Source organism: Hyaena hyaena, unplaced genomic scaffold, assembly GCF_003009895.1.
Source record: "Hyaena hyaena isolate Hyena2069 unplaced genomic scaffold, ASM300989v1 scaffold_607, whole genome shotgun sequence".
NCBI classification, from domain to species: domain Eukaryota; kingdom Metazoa; phylum Chordata; class Mammalia; order Carnivora; family Hyaenidae; genus Hyaena; species Hyaena hyaena.
The window spans coordinates 785,412-806,235 of record NW_024081241.1 but is presented as its reverse complement, the minus strand read 5'-3'; the positions used below and the strand labels follow the sequence as shown (position 1 = coordinate 806,235).

Below are 20,824 nucleotides of genomic sequence, written 5' to 3'. Positions count from 1 at the left end.
ACCAGGAGAATATATCAGTCTTTGGAAATAGGTCTAGAAATGGAAGAAATGGTGGAATTATCCATGAAGAATACTGAAAGAATTATTATAAATATGCTCCTTATTTTAAAGAAAGTATAAGAAAAACCCAAGCATGATGAAAAGAGAAATAAAATTCATAAAACAACCCAGGAGAAACTTCTAGAAATGTAAAATATCTCAAATGAAAAAAAATACATTGGATGGGATTAACAGAATATTAGACATTGCAGTAGAAAAAAAAGTGATGTTGGAGACATGAAAAATAGAAACTATTCCAAATGAAGCACAGAAAAAGACTGGGGAGGAAATGAGCAAGAGTCTTAGTGACTTCTAGAACAATATCAAGCTGTCTTACATTCACATAATTGAAATCTTAGAAGTAAGGGTAGGTCAAAAATTATTTGAAGAAATAGTAGACAAAAATTTTCTAACTTGGTGATAACTATAAATTTACAAATCCAATAACCTCAACAAACCCCAGGTCGAATAAAGACAAAGGAAAAGCATAGCATAATCAAATTTCTTAAAGCCAGTGATAAAGAGAACATCATAAAAGCAGCCAGCAGGGGGAAGACATCATGCAGAGGAACAAAGATAACAATTTCAGCAGGCTTCTGATCATAAACTGCAAGCAAAAGGCAATAGAGTGACACAGAACTTTAAACCCAGTGAAAATACTTTTTAAAACTGAAGTTTTAATAAAGACTTTCAGACTGTGATAAGTTGGGAAATCAATTGCTTATAAGGTATACTATAAGAAGTATTAAAAGAAGCTTTTTGCAAGAAAAAAAAGAGATGAAATTTTGAATGTAACATAGAAATGAAGAATGCCAATAGTAGTAGCTTTGTGGATAAATATAATGACTTATGTTTTATAAGTCTGTTTTAAAGTGACCTATTATTTTATTCTCATTTTTTTTTGTATTTTACTTTGGATTATTGTTTAGATTTTATTTCATAATCATAAACTTAACTTTGCAATCCAGCTAGATTTGGAGGGAAATAAGGAAAATATGGAACCCATAGAACTGCAGTGAGATACAAAGATTACAGCAAGAGCAGAAGGGGATGAAGGAGTGCTCTCTTGAGTTACAACAGGAATGGTCTGGTAGTTAAGATAAAACACAAGTCAAATTTATTAGATTTGTCCACAGTCAACAATGGTGATCTTCATGCTGGTCTTGCCATTCTTGGACCCAAAGTGCTCTATGGCTTCCACAATATTCATGCCTTCTTTCACTTGCCAGAGAACACATGCTTGCCATCCAACCACTGACTCTTGGCAGTGCAGATAAAAGCACTGTGAACTGTTTGTGTTGGGTCCAGCATTTGCCATGGGCAAGATGGCAGGATCTATATGCTTCAGGGTAAAATTCTCATCATCAAATTTCTTCCCATAGAGGACTTGCCACCAGTGCCATTATGGCATGCAGAGTCACCATCCTGGCACATATATCCCAGAATAAGCCTGTGAAAGCAGGAGCTTTAATAACCAAATCTTTTCTCCCCAGTTCTCAGAGCATAAAAATTTTCTACTGTTTTTCAAACTTTTTCAGACAGCTTCAACGTGATGCAGCGCAAGGGCTTACCATCGGTGGCAATGTTGAAGAACGTGGTTAAGTGGCACAGGCAACTCCTGGGCAACAGAGTCTGCAAACTATTTTTAATCTCAATTTTTAAATGCCTTGGAAAGATAATTGTCTCTTTCGTGCAAAAACAATGTATGGTAGGATTTTAATAGAGAAGTAAAATACATGACAACAGTGCAGAGAATGGAAAGAAGAAATGGTGGCATACTCTGTGTATACGATATATGAAGGACTATAATATTCTTTGAAGGTATATCATAGTGAGTTAGAAATATATATTCTAAACTCCAGAGATCCTACTAAAAAAACAAAAATGCATAACTAATAAACCAATAATGGGGATAAAATGGAATCATAAAAAATACTAAATCCAAAAGAAGATGGAAAGAAGGAAAAAGAAGCAAACTGATGTGACAAAGAGAGCACAAATAGCGATAAGGTAGACTTAAACCCAACCATGCTGATGATTACATTAAATATAAATGGTCTAAACATTATAAATAAAAGTTAGGATTTGTCAGATTAGATAAAAAGTAAAATCTAACTGTATGCTATCTACAAGAAACCCTTTAAAAGAAAGAAGTAGATTAAAAGTAAAAGGGGTAATATACCATGAAAACACTCATTCAGAGGAAGCTAGAGTGGCTCTGTTATCAGAAAAAGTAGATTTTGTAGAAAGATTGTTGCTGGAATAAATGAGTGATTTCATAATGATAAAAGGACCAATTCCCCCAAGAATACATAGTAATTATCAATGTATATATATCTTATGATATAGTTTTAAAATACATGGAACAAAACCTAATAGAAGCGAAAGTAAAATAGACAAGTCCACAATTATATTTGGTGATCTCAGCATTCCTCTCTAAGTAACAAATAGAAAAGACCCTCCCAAATTATTAAAAATAAAGCTTTTATGAACAGAGTCATCTAGCTTGGCCTAACTGACATTTGTAGAATACCCAAAAGAAGAAGCAATATACATTCTGTCTGTATTTCTCTCTCTCTCTCCTTATGTAGTCAGTTGAAGGGTTTATCAATGTCATGATTCTTTTAGAAAAAAACCAGCCTTGGATTTCATTGAGTTCCTCTGTTGTCTTTCTGTTTTCTCTTCCACTGATTTCTGCTTTATTTTTATAACTTGCTTCATTATGCTTACTTTTGGTTCAGTTTACTTTTATCTTTCTAGGTTCTGAAGGTGGAGATTTAGTAATTTATTTAAAACCTTTCTTCTTTCCTAATACAAGGTTTTTAATGCTATAAATTCACCTTGATACACACATTAACTGCATCCCATAAGTTCTGATATGTTTTATTTCCTTATTGGCTCAATTAATTATCTATCTTAATAAATGTTCTATGGATACTTGAAAAGAATTAACATTGGTGATGTTTTATTCTATGTAAGTATATCTCAATAAAGCTTATTTTTAAGTAATCTGCAATATCTTTTATATTTTTTTAATTCATTAGATATATTTCACAAAGAAAAAGACTGATGCATGTTAAAGAGGTTCAGATCATAATTGTAGAGAATTTCTTGTTAACATTTTCTGTAATTTTGTAACTAGAGATACACTGTCTTTTAGATTTTAAAACCACTATAAAAGCACTTGGTGTTTATTTAAAACACCAATAATAAAAATATATTTCAAATGATTCTTAACTTTTCAAGGAATAATTAATGTTAAAACCTGAGAAGTTATGATTCTTTCAAATTTTTTTCTAAAATTAAAATGAAATATGTGACTCTAACCAACCATTTTAAGTTAATTTCTAACTCTTGGTAGGGAGTGGAGAAAGAAGTAGCCACTATTGCAGTCTTTTCTGATTTCCAGAATAAATCCCATTTCTACTCTGACTCATAAGCTTGTTATTGTCATCGAGAAATAGAAAGGCCAGTCTCTGAAACATATACTTATTTTCCCAGGTTGAAATCAGCCCGAGATGTTGTATCCAGAACTGGGCACTCACTGGCCCTGGGTTGCTTGCATCGTTACGTTGGTGGTATCGGCTCAGGACAACATCTGAAAACCAGCGTCAGCATTTTATTGGCTCTCGCACAAGACGGAACATCCTCTGAAGTCCAGGTGTAATGCTAATTTTGTTTTACTATGACACTTTTAAATAATATTTTTAGTACTGTTGTTATTTATTGTGTAAAATAGTAATGATTCTGATCATTTGTTTAGAAAAATGTTACTAGGGTCTTCCTCTGTCATTTTGTTTTATGAGTCTCATTTGTAAAAGTGTAGAACAGGAATTTGTATTTTAACCTAGTCTTAAATCTGTCTTGTTCCAGGAATTTAACCCATTCATATATATTTCCCGAAACATAGTTTCTTTTTATTAATTTATTGTCTTTTGTACTTACTTCTCCTTTTTTGCATTTCCTTACTTTTGCTAAGGAAGGGGCAGGGAGAGAGGGAGTGCAGAATCCAAAGCAGGCTCCAGGCTCTGAGCTGCCAGCACAGAGTCTGATGTGAGGCTTAAACTCACGAACCGTGAGACCATGACCTGAACTGAAGTCGGAAGCTTCACTGACTGCACCCAGGCGCACATTTGCTGAGTTGATCAAGTTTCTTTTAATGACTGTCATCTCTCTTGCCACTCAGACACCAGCTCAGGTCTGGGCTTTTTGATTGAATTTTCAAGGGTTCTCTTGGAATTTTTTGTTTGTTTGTTTCTCCTTGAACATTTTATATACAAATAAATATAACCACAATGAAAGGCAAGAGCTTCACATGTGTGAAAGTATACTACACTCTGGATTTGCCACCTTGCACTGATGCACCTAAAAATACTAAGAGTATATGACTACAGTAGCATTCGACTTGCCAGCTTCCTATTGGGACTGCAAGTTGGGAGAAGAGACAAATGCAGTTGCCATTACTACATACCATTAGTTTATTAATAAACAGTTCCTTCATGGTTAGACAAGCAGTAAATCCACCAGAGGCTTCTAGTCTACAGGCTTAGTTAGCCTTTGACTTTTTGGTAAAAGTTTCCAGCTATGTAAAGCCCAAAATTCCCGAAAACGTTAGAAACAAAAATTAAGTAAGCTTATTACTTATTAGGCACTATACTGTTCTTTAAAAAAATATTGCTTTCATAGTAGACTGGAAGAAAATAACACAACAATAATATTATTTTACCTAAGAAGTTGCTGCTTTCTTCTTTTATGTCAAAGAGCAAGTGGTAGTTTTCTTTCTTTAGTCTTCACCTTTTTCAAGCCTTCCCTTTTTTTAATTTCTTAAAACCACACTCCAGGTGACCACTCAACATGATTCTTCTGTTTTTCCTTAAAGTTTATTTATTATTTTGAGAGAGAGAGAACGAATGAATGTGTGCATTGGGAGGAGGAGCAGAGGGAGAATCCCAAGCGAGCCCCAAGCTGAAAGTGTGGAGCCCAATGTGGGGATTGAACACAGGAACTGTGAGATCATGACCTGAGCTGAAATCAAGAGTCAGAGGCTTAACCAACTGAGTCATCCAGGCGCCCCTATATGATTCTTTTTATATGAAAGTACATTTTACTATAATTTGTATCAATGTATTCCCTTAGCACTACTGTATATCTGCACAAGAAGAGTACAGTAGATATTAAGTTTTCCCTAATTTGTCTTCTGTTTTAAGAATCCTAACTCGGGGCGCCTGGGTGGCTCAGTCGGTTGAGTGTCTGACTTCGGCTCAGGTCATGATCTCACAATTCGTGGGTTCAAGCCCTGCGTGGGGCTCTGTGCTGACAGCTCAGCGCCTGGAGCCTGTCTTCAGATTCTGTGTCTCCCTCTTTCTCTGACTCTCCCCTGCTCACACTCTCTCTCAAAAATAAATAAAAAATATAAAAAAAAAAAAAGAATCCTAACTCAAGGGGCATCTGCATAGCTCAGTCAATTAAGCATCCAACTTTTGATTTTGGCACAGGTCATGATCTCACGGTTCACGGGATCAAGCCCTGTGTCAGTCTCTGTACTGCACGGAGCCTGTTTGTGATTTTCTCTCCCTCTCCCTCTGTCTCTAACCTATTTGCACGTGTGCACTCTCAAAACAAATAAACTTTTAAAAAGTAAGATGTTAGTATTTACTAAAATTTAAGTTGAAAAAATCAATTCAGTATACTCTAATGATTCCTTACAACTAAATAAAATTATATTTCATTCCAGACATGGTCTCTTCATTCACTTGCTCTTATAGTGGATTCTAGTGGCCCAATGTATCGTGGATATGTGGAACCAACATTATCTCTAGTTCTTACCTTGCTATTGACAGTTCCACCTTCACATACAGAAGTTCATCAATGTTTGGGGAGATGCTTGGGTGCCATTATAACTACTGTTGGTCCTGAGCTCCAAGGTGAGTGAATTCATCTTAAATGAAAGGAACTACACTTTGCTATCTTTCAGTTTCCTGAATGTCACTATCATGTTGCTAAATAAAAACTTATGATAATCATAATTACTATGTACTGAATGCTTGTTATTTACCAAAGACCTATGACTCTTCTTTTTACATATGGCATTGAATTTAATCCCTACAATGTACCTATAACTGACTGTTATTTGAAGTCTTGAGCAGAGAAAGCCTTTCCAGATTATACTCTACCTGGATCTCCATGAAAACAAGATACAGGTGGAGTTCCTGTGTCCAGAGTGGCATCCACTTGTCTTCATACACTTTTGCTTCACTGTTTCTTTGAACTCTAAAGCTCAGGATCAAAGTTTGAAAACCCACTGCATTAAGGGAGAGAATGTTATATAGTTTCTCTGTGAGGAAGCAAGCTCCGAGAAGATAAGTATGATTCTAAGGCCCATATTCTGACCACACAGTTCCACTGACATAATTTTACTAAAGGTTGAATGAAACATACAAGGCAGAAAATTACTGTGAATTTTTCCTGAATGTACCAGCCATGTTCAAAGTTTTCACTTTTTCTCCCATCAGTCAGTAAATGCTGTAAGTGGGTCAAGATTTTTATACACATTATCTCACTTAATTTTGACAACATCCTAAGATAGGTATAGCTCTCCATTTTGTAGATGAAACTCTAAGGCAGGGAGAGGTTAAGAACTTTTCCAAGTTTCATATAGCTAGTAAGGGGTCAGAGCCAGAGGTGGAGCCCAAATCAGTTTCCTTTACATCCATTCTTTTTTTTTTTTTTTAATGTTTTTTTAATGTTTTATTTATTTCTGAGAGAGAGAGACAGTGTGAGCAGGGGAGGGTCAGAGAGAGGGAGACAGAATCTGAAGCAGGCTCCAGGCTCTGAGCTGTCAGTGCAGAGCCCGATGCAGGGCTCGAATCCACAAACCGTGAGATCATGACCTGAGCCGAAGTCGGATGCTTAACCAACTTAGCCACCCAGGCGCCCCTACATCCATTCTTAACCAGTATGCTGTGTTGCCTCCATCCAGACAGATATTTAAAAAAAAGAAAGAAGACAAAACAGAAAGATCTTAATGAAGAATGCTAGAAATTGGAAAATACATGATTTAGACATGTCTTTTTCTTGAACTCAGTGTCCTCTTTGAGAAAGGTGATAATTCTTCCAGTGCTATCATCAGAATATACACAGGAGAGGAGAAGGGGAAAAATAGTGGGGGAGAGGGAGGAAGGCAAACCATGAGAGACTCTTGAATGCTGAGAACAAACTGAGGGCTGATGGGGGTGGGGGAGGGGAAGGGGTGTGATGGGCATGGAGGAGGGCACTTGTTGGGATGAGCACTGGATGTTATATAGAAACCAACTTGACAATAAACTATGAAGGAAAAAAATATATATACAGGATAAATATTTGCCTTTGATTAAACATAGGTGTTTACCAAGTGCTTTCTAATGCAATGATAAGGAGGCAGTGTGTATTTCAAACTAGAATGTGACTCTGTGTGGCTACGATTTCCTTATATGTCCATAAAATTATTTTTTATTTTACATTGGCAAAAGTTTTAAATCACTTATATTAGGCAATTAGGCCATTTTTATATGTGAGTATATAATACTACAGTTATCCTATCTCTGTAAAAATTTCCATTAATCTTGGGAAAATAGGATTTAAAGTTATTAAATAATGTCGTGATAATATTGGTTGAACAGAGAAACAGAATGAGGAATCTTCTGCCTCTTTCAAATAAAACAATGATGGGTTTAAAAGACAATATAGTTTTCTAGGGAGTATATATAAACCTGGCTCAATCTAAAGGGATAATTATTGTCATCCATAGACAGTCATGTTTTGAAATCATTTCTGTGGACTTCGTAGACTTTTTGTTTTCAAAACAATCTGAATAGTAATCAGAAAGAGACGTTATTTAGAAGATAATTGTTTTCTAGAACTATTTTTGGTAATACTAATCATTGTATTTTGCATTTTCTTTTATTTTGCTATTAGGGAATGGGGCAACAATTTCCACCATTCGTTCTTCTTGTTTGGTGGGTTGTGCAATAACCCAGGACCACTCAGATTCGCTCGTTCAAGCCGCTGCCATTTCTTGCCTTCAGCAGCTTCACATGTTTGCACCAAGACATGTCAATCTATCTAGTCTTGTTCCTAGCCTGTGCGTAAGTATAAAGCTGCTTCATTTATTTTTTTATTCATTTAATTTTTTTTTGTTTATTTATTTATTTTGAGAGAGACAGAGACAACACAAGCAGGGGAGTGGCAGGGAGACAGGAGCAGAGAGAATCCCAGGCAGTCTGTCGGCACTGAGCCAGATGCAGAGGCTCGAACTCCCGAACCGTGAGATCATGACCTGGGCCAAAACCAGGAAGTAGATGCTCAAGTGACTGAGCCACCCGGGCACCCCTCAAATTCATTGATTTATTTAGAGATCTCCAAATATGTTTCCCAAAAGATTAAACTAGACCCAAAACAGAAAAATGTGTTTCCTTTATCGTGAATTCTAGAGTTTCAGCTTCGATAGTCATTTTATGACTGTTCATTTTATTTACTGGTTTCCTTTTTCACCATTTAAGTAATATTTTGATGAACTGTTTATTTCTTGGCTAAGGATGCATCATAGTTTTTCACATTAAGAATTTTGTCTTCTAAAATTTGATTGATAACTTCTCAGGGCCTATTACTGTCATCACATTCATTAATCTGTTCACTTAATAAATACTTACTGAGAGCCTGCTATATGTCACGTACTATGCAGAACACTGGAGATATGTTTTGTAGATGAGACAAGATGAAGTTTCTGTCATGCTACAATTTATAGTTTACACAGGAACATGGTCGATAATAATTATTTACCAAAATGACAGTTGCTAGAAAAGGCTATAGGAAAACATGTAACAGGGGAGCCTGTCAGAATCCAGGCATTCAGAAAAGATTTCCCTGAAAAAAACGATATTTAAGGTGTGATAAATAAGAGTTAATTTGAGAGAATTCATGGCATTGATATAGACAGCATTTGTTTTTGGGGTGAGAGAAAAAATATGTGAAAGGCCCCAAGATGGGAAGGAGTTAGAAACTGTTTAGTCAGTATGGTTAAGCTGAGAGAGAAGGAGTGAGTAGGGCCCGGGCACAGGATGAAGCTGGACAGTCAGCCAGGTGAGGGGTCGTGCAGACTTTCTAGATGTATTAAAACTTGAGATTTTTTTTTGGCTTTGAGAATTACGTTGGGGCACCTGGGTGGTTCAAGTCGGTTAAGTGTCCAGCATTGGCCCAGGTCATGATCTTGTGGTCTGAGTTCGAACCCCGCATTGGGCTCTGTGCTGACAAGTCAGATCCTTGAGCCTGCTTCGGATTCTGTGTCTCCTTCTCTTTCTGTTCCTCCCCTGCTCACACTTTGTTTTTTTACTCTCTCTCTCTCAAAAATAAATAACAACAACAAAAAAAAGCGAGAGAGACACTGGGGGAAATGGAAGGCACCTGGGTGGCTCAGTTGGTTAAGCGTCCGACTTCAGCTCAGGCCATGATCTCATGGTCCATGAGTTCTAGCCCCGTGTCAAGCTCCATGCTGACACCTCGGAGACTGGAGTCTGGTTTGGATTCTGTGTCTCCCTCTTTCTCTGCCTCTTTCCTGCTCACTCTCTTTCCCTCTCTCTCAAAAATAAATAAACATTAAAAAAATTTAAAAAGGGGGCGCCTGGGTGGCTTAGTCGGTTAAGCGCCCGACTTTCGCTTAGGTTATGATCTTGCGGTTCATGGGTTCGAGCCCCGCGTCGGGCTCTGTGCTGACTGCCAGCTCAGAGCCTGGAGCGTGTTTCAGTCTGTGACTCCCTCTCTCTCTGACCCTCCCCTGCTCACGCTGTCTCTCTCTCTCTCTCTCCTAGAAATAAAAAAAAAAAAAATTTAAAAAGGAGAGAATTATGGTGGTCTAGGAGGCAGATGATAATGACTTACTCCGTGTTATTAGCAATGAGAATGCAGAAAAATAAATGGATTTGAGTGATATTTAAATGGAAGAATCAATGCAATTCATTTATTAATGGGTTGTAAGGAAAAGGAAGAAGGATATAATCCAAGTTCCTGACTTGAGGATAGTAATGTAATTTTCTGAGATTGGTTAACACTAGAATAGGAGCGGTTGGGAAAAGTGGATATAATTAATTCAGTTTTAGACATTTGTTTAGTTTCATGGGCTGGAGCTCAGAGAAAGAGAAGTCTCATTGGAAAGGTAAATTTGGGAGGCACAAGCATTTAGATGGAAAATAAATACAGAAATAGGTAAGATCACCAGGGCAAGAATGCTGAATGAGGAACCCAGCATATAAAATTTAGGAAAAGAAAAAGAATCAGGAAAAATATGAAGCAGTCTGAGTGATTAAAGGAAAAATAGAGTTTGTAGTGTTCACAGAAGCCAAGTGGAATAGAGGAGTGGGCTGCTATAACATATTGTTAAGAGATAGGAATGAGAGCTATAATGTGTCCTTTGACTTTTGTCACATGATGGCTTTTAGCAAGAGTTCATCTTGCAGAGTGGTACCAAGGGAAGTCCAAGTAAATTGGGCTAATGGTAGAATATGAATAGAAATTTCTTTCCAGAAGTTGACTTTGTAGGAGAGGACTGAGGACAGTAGGCCAAGGGGGAGATGGAGTCAGGTGAGACTTTCTCTCCTATGGTAGTGAGATGTGAGCAGATGGAACCGATAGGGTGGGAGAGTTTAAGGTATGGGGCAGAGAGTGGATAATTAATCATCCACAGTTTCTAATGGGATAGATTTCTCAGGGCACAAGGAAGAGAATGTTTCTCCCAGTGCAGCATGAAGAAAGGGGGAGAGGATGAGTGCACATACAGGTGGGTTTATGGAGTTGGTGGCTCAAAGCTTGGGGAGGAGGGTTATCTAATGACTTTTACTTTCAGGTAAAAGGGAAGATAAGTTTTAAGAACAAAGGAACAAAGAAGAGGGCCCAGGACAGGCTGGGATATGGGACATTGAACTAACTGGAGAAATAGAAGATTCTGTGGTACATCTAAGGGTTCAGTGGAGAATAGTGATCCTCTTTGGCCCAGTTTGTGATTTGTAATGTTAGCAGTTCACCCGGTAAGATTTTTCTCCAACACCTGTAATCAACTGAGTGCAGGCACTGAGCAGCCAGATAGATAGATGCTTTGGTACATTCATAGTTGGATTTTGGCCAAGCAGATTCAGTGAAATGACAGCAGGATGAAAGAAATAAGGATATAAACAAGACAGTGCTGAAATAATGGAGTATGAGCTCTCATTTCGGTCAAGGAGGAAGGAAAAGACAGCATGAGGCTGATACGTAAGGAGAAGGAAAGGCGCTCTAGATGTAACCACGGGAGGATGAGGTGAATGGACTGAAAGGCCAACATATTAGATGTTAGATCTGACGTGGTGTATTTAACTTATGCAGTAAGATTTGCTCTTGTTTCACCCTAGCCTGGGGGTAACTGAGTCCGTCCTAGACTGTCACAGAATCTGAGAGTGCCACAGGGCAGAAACCAGATGCACATGAAATGTGCACAAAAAAGATCCACAAAGAAAACAGTCAATTAATAGTTTACCTCTGACGGCATTCTGCAACAAGATTCGTAGCATCCCGCCAAAAACCATGGTTAAATGCCCAGGCTCTGAGGACACTGGTTGCGGCTCTTGAGCTAGCTGACTGTGTTCCATGATACAGCTTAGGTTACTGACAAGTGCAGTGAAAACAGACATGTATTCTTTGGGTTGTCTGATTTCCTGTCTCCATTTTTCTCCTTAAATATAATTATACTATAGCGTGGACCTTATGAGATGGAGCATGTTTGAGAGGATCTGGTAAAGATAAAGAGTTTCTTTTTTTTTTTTTTACAAATAGTTTATTGTCAAATTAGTTTCCACATAACACTCAGTGCTCATCCCCACAAGTGTCCTCCTCCATGCCCATCCCCCCTCCCCCCCACATCCATCAGTCCTCAGTTTTTGTCAGCATTCAAGAGTCTCTCATGGTTTGCCTCTCTCCCTTTCCCCCACCATTTCCGCCCTTCTTCTCCCCCTTGTTCCTCCGTCAAGTTCCTCCTAATCCTCCTATACGTGCAAACATATGATATTTGTCCTTCTCTGCCTGACTTATTTCGCTCAGCATAACACCCTCAAGGTCCATCCATGTTGCTACACATGGCCAGATTTCATTGTTTCTCATTGCCATGTAGTATTCCATGGTATAGATAAACCACATCTTCTTGATCCATTCATCTGTTGATGGACACTTAGGCTCTTTCCATGTTTTAGCTATTGTGGAGAGTGCTGCTATGAACATTGGGGTACATGTGCTCCTATGCCTCAGCATTTCTGTATCCCTTGGGTAAATTCCTAGCAGTGCTATTGCTGGGTCATAAGGGAGTTCTATTGTTAGTTTCCTGAGGAACCTCCACACTGTTTTCCAGAGGGGCTGTACCAGTTTACATTCCCACCAACAGTGTAGGAGGGTGCCCGTTTCTCCACATCCTCGCCAGCATCTAGAGTTCTCTGATTTGCTCATTTTAGCCACTCTGACTGGCGTGAGGTGGTATCTCAGTGTGGTTTTGATTTGTATTTCCCTGATGAGGAGGGATGCTGAGCATCGTTTCATGTGTCTGTTGGCCATCTGGATGTCCTCTTTGGAGAAGTGTCTGTTCATGTCTTCTGCCCATTTCTTCACTGGGTTGTTTGTTTTTCGGGCGTGTAGTTTGGTGAGTTCCTTATAGATTCTGGATATTAACCCTTTATCTGATATGTCATTTGCAACTATCTTTTCCCATTCCGTTGGTTGCCTATTAATTTTCTGGGTTGTTTCCTTGGCTGTGCAGAAGCTTTTAATCTTGATGAGGTCCCAATCATTTATTTTTGCTCTTGATTCTCTTGCTTTTGGGGAATGTGTCAAGTAAGAAGTTGCTGCGGTGGAGGTCAAGGAGGTTGTTTCCTGCTTTCTCCTCTAGGGTAAGAGTTTCTTTATCTCAGTGGAAGTGATCAGGAAGCCATAGGCTATGCAGTGAGCTTCCTATGTGTTAACACAGAATAATGCCTCAAAACTGATTCCCTCTGCAGAACACCAAGGGTTTGATCTCAAGGCGTGTTGGAGCACTTTCCTGAACCTCTTCCAAGAGGCTAAGTGGTGAGATTCCAGGCAGCTGGTTGGAAGGAGATGGCTTGGCAGGATAGAGATGGGAAGAGGGGCCATTCAAGGCGTTGTCTTGTTTCCACATTGGACAAGCCCCTGTGCTGTCTCCAACTAGATCTTTTGACACTGAAAATTCGTCCATACATGGGTTCATCCAAATTAGTGAAATCAGTTTAGATCTTTACAAATTTCATGTTCATTCCTCCTCAACCATTGCCATCAGAAATGGCAATATTATGGGACACCACCTCACACAAATGAAATGTGGTTTATTTTTTCAGCAAATGTACTGAGAGGTGAGTTTCACCATAGTTATGTTTAAGTGATATAAAACTGTTAAAATTTGTGTGACGTTAGGGGCGCCTGAGTGGCTCAGTCGGTTAAGCGTCCGACTTTGGCTCAGTTCATGATCTCACAGTTCGTGGGTTCGAGCCCTGCGTCGGGCTCTGTGCTGATTGCCAGCTCCGAGCCTGGAGCCTGCTTCAGATTCTGTGTCTTCCTCTCTCTCTGACCCTCCCCTGCTCACGCTCGCTCTCTCTGTCTGTCTGTCTGTCTGTCTCTCTTTCTCTCAGAAATAAATTAAAAAACATTAAAAATTTTTTTTAAAAATTTGTGTGATGTTAGAACTATTCAAAATGTGTCTTTGAAAGAGCAGCCACCACTCTGAAGTATTGTTATTTCCCTCTTGGCAGGCAGCTGCTTTTAGACCATATGACCACAGTTACTCATTCTCCCCTCCTGACAGAAGTATTCCACACATAGGCATTTATGTCACCTGGGATAATTGTAGGAAATGTCACTGAGAGAAAGACTTGAACTGAATGCCCAAGTCATCAGTGTCAGAGCAGGGATGTCCAGCTGTCCAGGATGTATATGTGGTGGGCAAAACAAGAGACAAAAAGATGACGTAAAGTATAAATTAAGAGGCATTTTTACAGAATGGTGGAGGTCTACTGTAGGAGTAAGCAACACAGTGTTCCTGAAGTGTGTGAAACAGAAGAAAAAAAGTTTCTTTACAATTAGGCATAATCTAAAATAGTTTAATATATCCATATGCTATGACCCAGAAATGTCACCCTTTTTTTTCTAGACTTTTTTTTTAAGTTTATTTATTTTGAGAGAGAGAGTGTGTGTGTGCGTGTGTGAGCAGGGGAAGGGAGACAGAGAGGGAGAGCGAGTATCCCAAGCAGGTTCCACGCTGTCCACACGAAACCCAATGCAGGTCTCGATCTCCGGAACCGTGAGATCATGACTTGAGCCAAAATCAAGAGCAGGACGCTAGGGTCACTTGGGTGGCTCAGTTGGTTGAGTGTCCAACTTCAGCTCAGGTCACGATCTCATGGTTCTTGAGTTTGAGCCCCGTATTGGGCTTGCTGCTGTCAATGCAGAGCCTACTTCAGATGTTCTATCCCTCTTTCTCTGCCCTTCCTCCACTCATGCGTGCATGTGCTCTCTTTCTCTCTCTCTCTCTCTCAAATAAATAAACAACAACAACAAAAAAGAGTAGGACACTTAACCAACTGAGCCACCCAGGTGTCCCCAGCAACTTCACTCTTAGGTAAATAGCTGACAGAAATACATGCACGTGTGTGCCAAAATACGTGTACAGGAATGGCCATTACTTGGTTATTCATAATAGCCAAAAACCAGAAATGACCTAAATGTCTACTAGTCAGCAGTGGATAAATAGTGATATAATTATTCAACAGAATACTACACAGCAATAAAAGCAAACTGTGAAATGTAATCATACAGACGAGTCTCACAGATACATTTCTTCGAAGTCGGACACAAGAGCACACTTCATGGTTCCATTTATATAAAGTTCAAGAGCAGGCTAAATGAAACTATAATGATGGATGTCACTGTAGTTTGTGATTATCTCTAAGGGGCTAGGAAGGAGCATTAGGAAGCCACATATTTTTATCAAATTTAATATGTTTTAATTCTTTATTTTGTGTTTTACCAAAAAGTATCAAGGGAAGGTTTTCAAACAAATATGTCTTTACTTTTTCCTGATTTATAGTGACTGTAAGACACCATCCTGATTTATTGTTAAAATGGAAAACAATATGTGCCTCAGAATCATAAAAATGGAGTATTTGAAAGTACTTTGCACACAAAAATGTTTTATTTTTTTTCTCTTCAGCTCTTCCAATAAATATTTGTTGAGTGTACTGTCTTAGCTACAATTCTTTTTTTTATATTAAAAAAATATTTTTAAGTAAACTCTTTGCCCAACATGGGGCTTGAACTCTCAACCCCAAGATAAAGAGTTGCATGGTGTATAGGCTGAGCCAGCAAGGCACCTCTCTTAGGTACAGTTCTGTTTAGTTGCAACTAAATTAAATTTTTATGGTGTTCTGCTTTGTATATATCTAGTCATTTGATTCTTACCACAGTCATGTACGATGGGGTGGCTGTTGTCCCCATTGAACACATAGAAAGGCAGAAACTCTGAGGGTCTAAGTGACTTGTTCTTCCCAACTCATATGACCATGCTTAAGCCTTCTAATTATAAGGTATTTCCAAAATGTCTTCATTTTAAGGAAATAGAGTGAATAAAACATTTTATTGAAAAAATCTGTCGGAAAAAAAAATCTGTCGGGTTTTCTCTCCTCAGTTATATATATATTTTAAATACTTTTTATAAATGTCATAGGCTATGAATTTTATGCAAATATATCTGGAATTACAAATGCTATATTGGTAGCATAAAAATATACTATCTAGCCTTGTGAAGGAGCAGTGAATTCCATATAATTATTCCCCCTTCACTATTTGTGAATGAGATTTTTTTCTAAAATATATTAGTGTCTCCTTGCTTAAGAAGCAGCACATGGAACAGAATATTTTCTTGATGAATCAGATTTATAGTAATAATAATAGCTAATCTATTTTGAGCAAGTATCATGTCAATCACTGTTCTAAGTAAAATACTTGCATTACTTATTTTTACTATATTCCTGCAAAGAATTACTCTCCACATTTTGCATATGGGCAAACAAGGCACAGAGGGGTTAAGTAATTAGTCTCACATCACATGGAAGTAAATGACAACCAAGATTCAAACCCAGTCTAGCAATCAGAGCCTGAGCTCTAAATCATTATGTGGTGCTGTGTCTTATACTTCATGTATTAAAGTGCGCTGCATTGATCCTTTCAATGTCTTTCAGCACCTTTTGAGGTTAAAAACAATTCTGTTCCAAAAGGGTCCATTTTGGAATTTTTTCCAGATGTTTATGTTTGCTTGATTTTTTTTAATTTTAATAACCCTTCTTTGCTTTCATTTCTTGCTAACTTTTCTTTGACTACCTGTAATCTCTATGCACTTAAAAAATTTAGATGGCAACATTTAGAAGGACCATGTGTAAAATAAGATGTGCAAGAGATCCTTCTGGATCTTTATGTAAGTATATTGCATGATCTTTAGTGACCAGATCTTGGGACAGTTGTCTTGGCCACTAACATATTCCTTCTATGCTTTGTTTGTATTATTATTTTTCCAGAAGGCCATTATTTGGCTATATATTTAACAACTGCTGTTGTTAAATGAAGAGCCTCTTTCCAAGTGAAGTGTTAATATACATTCGGCAAATGAGATTGCAGTTTTTAAAAGAAAATTGTCTAATGCGTTATGGTTTGCAGGTCCACTTATGTAGTTCCCATTTGCTGCTGCGACGAGCAGCCGTGGCTTGTCTCCGGCAGCTTGCACAAAGAGAAGCCGCGGAAGTCTGTGAATATGCCATGAGCCTAGCCAAAAATGCAGGCGACAAGGAGAGCAGTGGTACTAGTAAGTTACCTGATAAGTCAATATTCTTTTTGTGTACATACTTTACCAATCCAAAGGAGTATTGCTCTTTAAATAACATTATTGCTTTCAAGGATAGTCAGTCTTCTTGTTCTTTTAAGTAATATAAAACCATTATCACTTAAACTCCAGTGTAGTTTTTAGAAAGATTTTTTTAAATATTTAATTATTTTTTTGAGAGAGAGCATGAGCAGGGGAGGGGCAAAGAAAGAAGAGGGAGAATCCTAAGCAGGCTCCACGCTCGGCACAGAGCCCAACACAGGGCTCACGCCCGTGACTCTGAGATCATGACTTGAACCCAAATCAAGAGTCAGATGCTTAACTGATGGAGCTACCCACATGCCCCAGAAAATTCCAGTATGGTTTTCCTGGTAATTTTACACTTTTACCTTTTTTAAGGTTTGGAGGTAAAAAAATAAAAATAAACAGCATTTAATATCAAGATACTTGTGCCATCCCTTGAGGATAATTTAGCTATGTACAAAGGATAACTCACATTAAGGATATTGCTTTGTATTAGTGATAGACTTCTGGAAAGAGCACTGATCTATTTGGGGGTGGTACCTGAAAGCTTTGGTCCCTGATACCAGTTGACCCTTTTGAAAACTGATGCAACTCATCCTCAAGAAGGTAAAGCTAGAGTGACCAGTATAACAAGAAATGTCAGTATGTGTTTGGGTAGCAAAAATCTTTGCTTTCTTTATTTTTTTTATTTATTTATTTATTTATTTTTTTTACAAATAGTTTATTGTCAAATTAGTTTCTACATAACACTCAGTGCTCATCCCCAAAGTGCCCTCCTTCATGCCCATCCCCCCCTCCCCCCCACATCCATCAGTCCTCAGTTTTTGTCAGCATTCAAGAGTCTCTCATGGTTTGCCTCTCTCCCTTTCCCCCACCATTTCCGCCCTTCTTCTCCCCCTTGGTCCTCCGTCAAGTTCCTCCTAATCCTCCTATACGTGCAAACATATGGTATTTGTCCTTCTCTGCCTGACTTATTTCGCTCAGCATAACACCCTCAAGGTCCATCCATGTTGCTACACATGGCCAGATTTCATTGTTTCTCATTGCCATGTAGTATTCCATGGTATAGATAAACCACATCTTCTTGATCCATTCATCTGTTGATGGACACTTAGGCTCTTTCCATGTTTTAGCTATTGTGGAGAGTGCTGCTATGAACATTGGGGTACATGTGCTCCTATGCCTCAGCATTTCTGTATCCCTTGGGTAAATTCCTAGCAGTGCTATTGCTGGGTCATAAGGGAGTTCTATTGTTAGTTTCCTGAGGAACCTCCACACTGTTTTCCAGAGGGGCTGTACCAGTTTACATTCCCACCAACAGTGCAGGAGGGTGCCCGTTTCTCCACATCCTCGCCAGCATCTAGAGTTCTCTGATTTGCTCATTTTAGCCACTCTGACTGGCGTGAGGTGGTATCTCAGTGTGGTTTTGATTTGTATTTCCCTGATGAGGAGGGATGCTGAGCATCGTTTCATGTGTCTGTTGGCCATCTGGATGTCCTCTTTGGAGAAGTGTCTGTTCATGTCTTCTGCCCATTTCTTCACTGGGTTGTTTGTTTTTCGGGCGTGGAGTTTGGTGAGTTCCTTATAGATTCTGGATATTAACCCTTTATCTGATATGTCATTTGCAACTATCTTTTCCCATTCCGTTGGTTGCCTATTAATTTTCTGGGTTGTTTCCTTTGCTGTGCAGAAGCTTTTAATCTTGATGAGGTCCCAACAGTTTATTTTTGCTCTCGATTCCCTTGCTTTTGAATCTTTGCTTTCTTTAATTCTTTATGCACTTTGGGGGATTTTATGTATAGCTTGAATTTCATAGCTGGTCTGGTCTCTAGGGATTGGTTGCTTGAGAACTTTTTCAGAGCTTAATTGACGGATATTTCCCCTCTTGTGAGAAAAAGTTTTACTTATAAGAGCTTTCAAATGCATAGAAGTTGCTTGGGGACTAAGAAGCAAGATACTAAAATAACTTCAATTTTAACATAGTGTAAGAGCTCTGTTAACAGACATACTGTATTGTAGAAATATGAAAGAAGCTATTTATACAACAAACATTTTTAAGAGAGAAAACATAGAACCAAAAGTAATACAGAATTTTCCTGAATAAGATATAAAATTTTAAAACTTATGCACGTCAGTCACCATAATTGAAGTTGAAAGACAAACTAAGGGGGAAATATTTGCAAAATATATTTATTACTTTATTTATTGAAGTGCATATATTTATGTTTTAATATTTTTTAAAGCTTAAAAGCTCAGTGAGTTGGGGGTCCTAAGACCACCCCCATGCTTGATGATGCATTAGGAGGACTGAGCATATGGTCATGCTTGTGGCTATGATTTGTTACAGCAGCTGGATACAAAGCAAAATTTGCAGAGGGAAAGGCACTTGGGGTGAAGTCTGGAGCAAGCCGGGCTCAAGTTTCCAAAAGCCCACGCCCCATGAAGTCACACAGGAGCTGCTTGTCTCTCTAGCATTGAGTTGTGACAACATAATATGAGATGTGTCCTGGGTGATCTTGTCAGAGACTCAGTACCCTAGGTTTTTATTGGGTGCTGGTGGGCTGAGTATATCTGCCTAGCATGTTCCAAACGCCCAGATGTTCAGAAGTCAGACAGGTGTTTGGCATAAACCATCCTGTTCGTACAGACAGGTTAGGCATCGTGAGCCACTTTTACCAGGAAATGGTGGGGACCCTCCTAAAACCCAGGTCTCTTGGATGCCAGCAGAGGGCTAACCTGAATGTCAGGCCTTACCTAGTAGTCTCAGGCCTGCTATATTAACTCTCTTCTGCATCTACAGAAATCACGAGAGCGTAAGAAACATGTTTTATCAAAGAGCAAATATCAACATAGGAAATATTTTCAAGTGATTAAATATTTATAAGTCAGCGCAGTAATAACTTTTTTTAAATAAAACCTACCAAATTGAAAATAATGATTATCATCAGCATTGGGAGAGGTATGAATAGAAATGTCTTACACTGCAGATAGGAAGAAATGTAAAATCATACAAATGTTTTGGATTTGTCAGTGTTTTTTGTCAGCTTACCCTTGGACCTAGCGATTCCCCTTTTGGGAATTCATCCTCAGTGATTAATTAGTGTTCTCTTAATCCAGTTGTTTGCTATGTAGCTTTGAAAATTCATGTTGTAGAAGTATAATTCCTGATATGGGAACATACTACCTGCTGCTAAGTAAAAATTGGGCCTCTGTGTCTAATTTCTCACTAATGTTCTCTTTCCTTGGAACCTTTCCTTTTGACTTTTCCTTCTGTCTGAATTCCTCTCATTGTGGCTGTTTTCTGCAGACTTCCCTCATTTGGAGTGACTCAACTAAGAGTCACTTTTCAGTTTCCATCCCTCTGTCTCACTCTCTTAAAGGTTCAGAGGACCTTAGGCTTCGAAATCTCACAGTTTTATTCATTTTTTAAAATTTTTATTTATTTTTGAGACATAGACCACACATGAGCGGGGCAGGGGCAGAGAGAGAGGGAGACACAGAATCCGAAGCAGGCTCCAGGCTCCAAGCTGTGAGCACAGAGCCCAATGCAGGGCTTGAACTCACTTGTGAGATCATGACCTGAGCCAAAGTCGGACACTTAACAGACTGAGCCATCTAGGTGGCCCCACAGTATTCATTCTTAGGGCTGCCTGTTGTACAAGTTTTGCTGTTTACAATAAGTTATATTTAAAAATGAAATAAAATAACTAATCTACAGGTAAACAAATAAACATTAAGTATACAAATATATGCAATACCTAAAAAAGCATAAAATAAAAAAAATAAACTGTAATGGATAAAAAAAAAGAACAAAAAGATTTTCAGAGAAAGCAA

At 38.4% G+C, this 20,824-nt stretch overlaps 1 protein-coding gene across 1 annotated transcript in view; it reads left to right on the top strand.

Moving 5' to 3' along the window:
* HEATR5B (HEAT repeat containing 5B) overlaps positions 1–20,824 on the top strand; it is a 99,553-nt gene that overhangs the window by 36,336 nt on the left and 42,393 nt on the right. The window contains exons 19-22 of the mRNA XM_039257216.1: positions 3,541–3,700; positions 5,774–5,963; positions 7,993–8,162; positions 16,804–16,948. Coding sequence (XP_039113147.1) covers positions 3,541–3,700; positions 5,774–5,963; positions 7,993–8,162; positions 16,804–16,948 — 665 coding nt within the window. The remainder of the gene's footprint in view (positions 1–3,540; positions 3,701–5,773; positions 5,964–7,992; positions 8,163–16,803; positions 16,949–20,824) is intronic.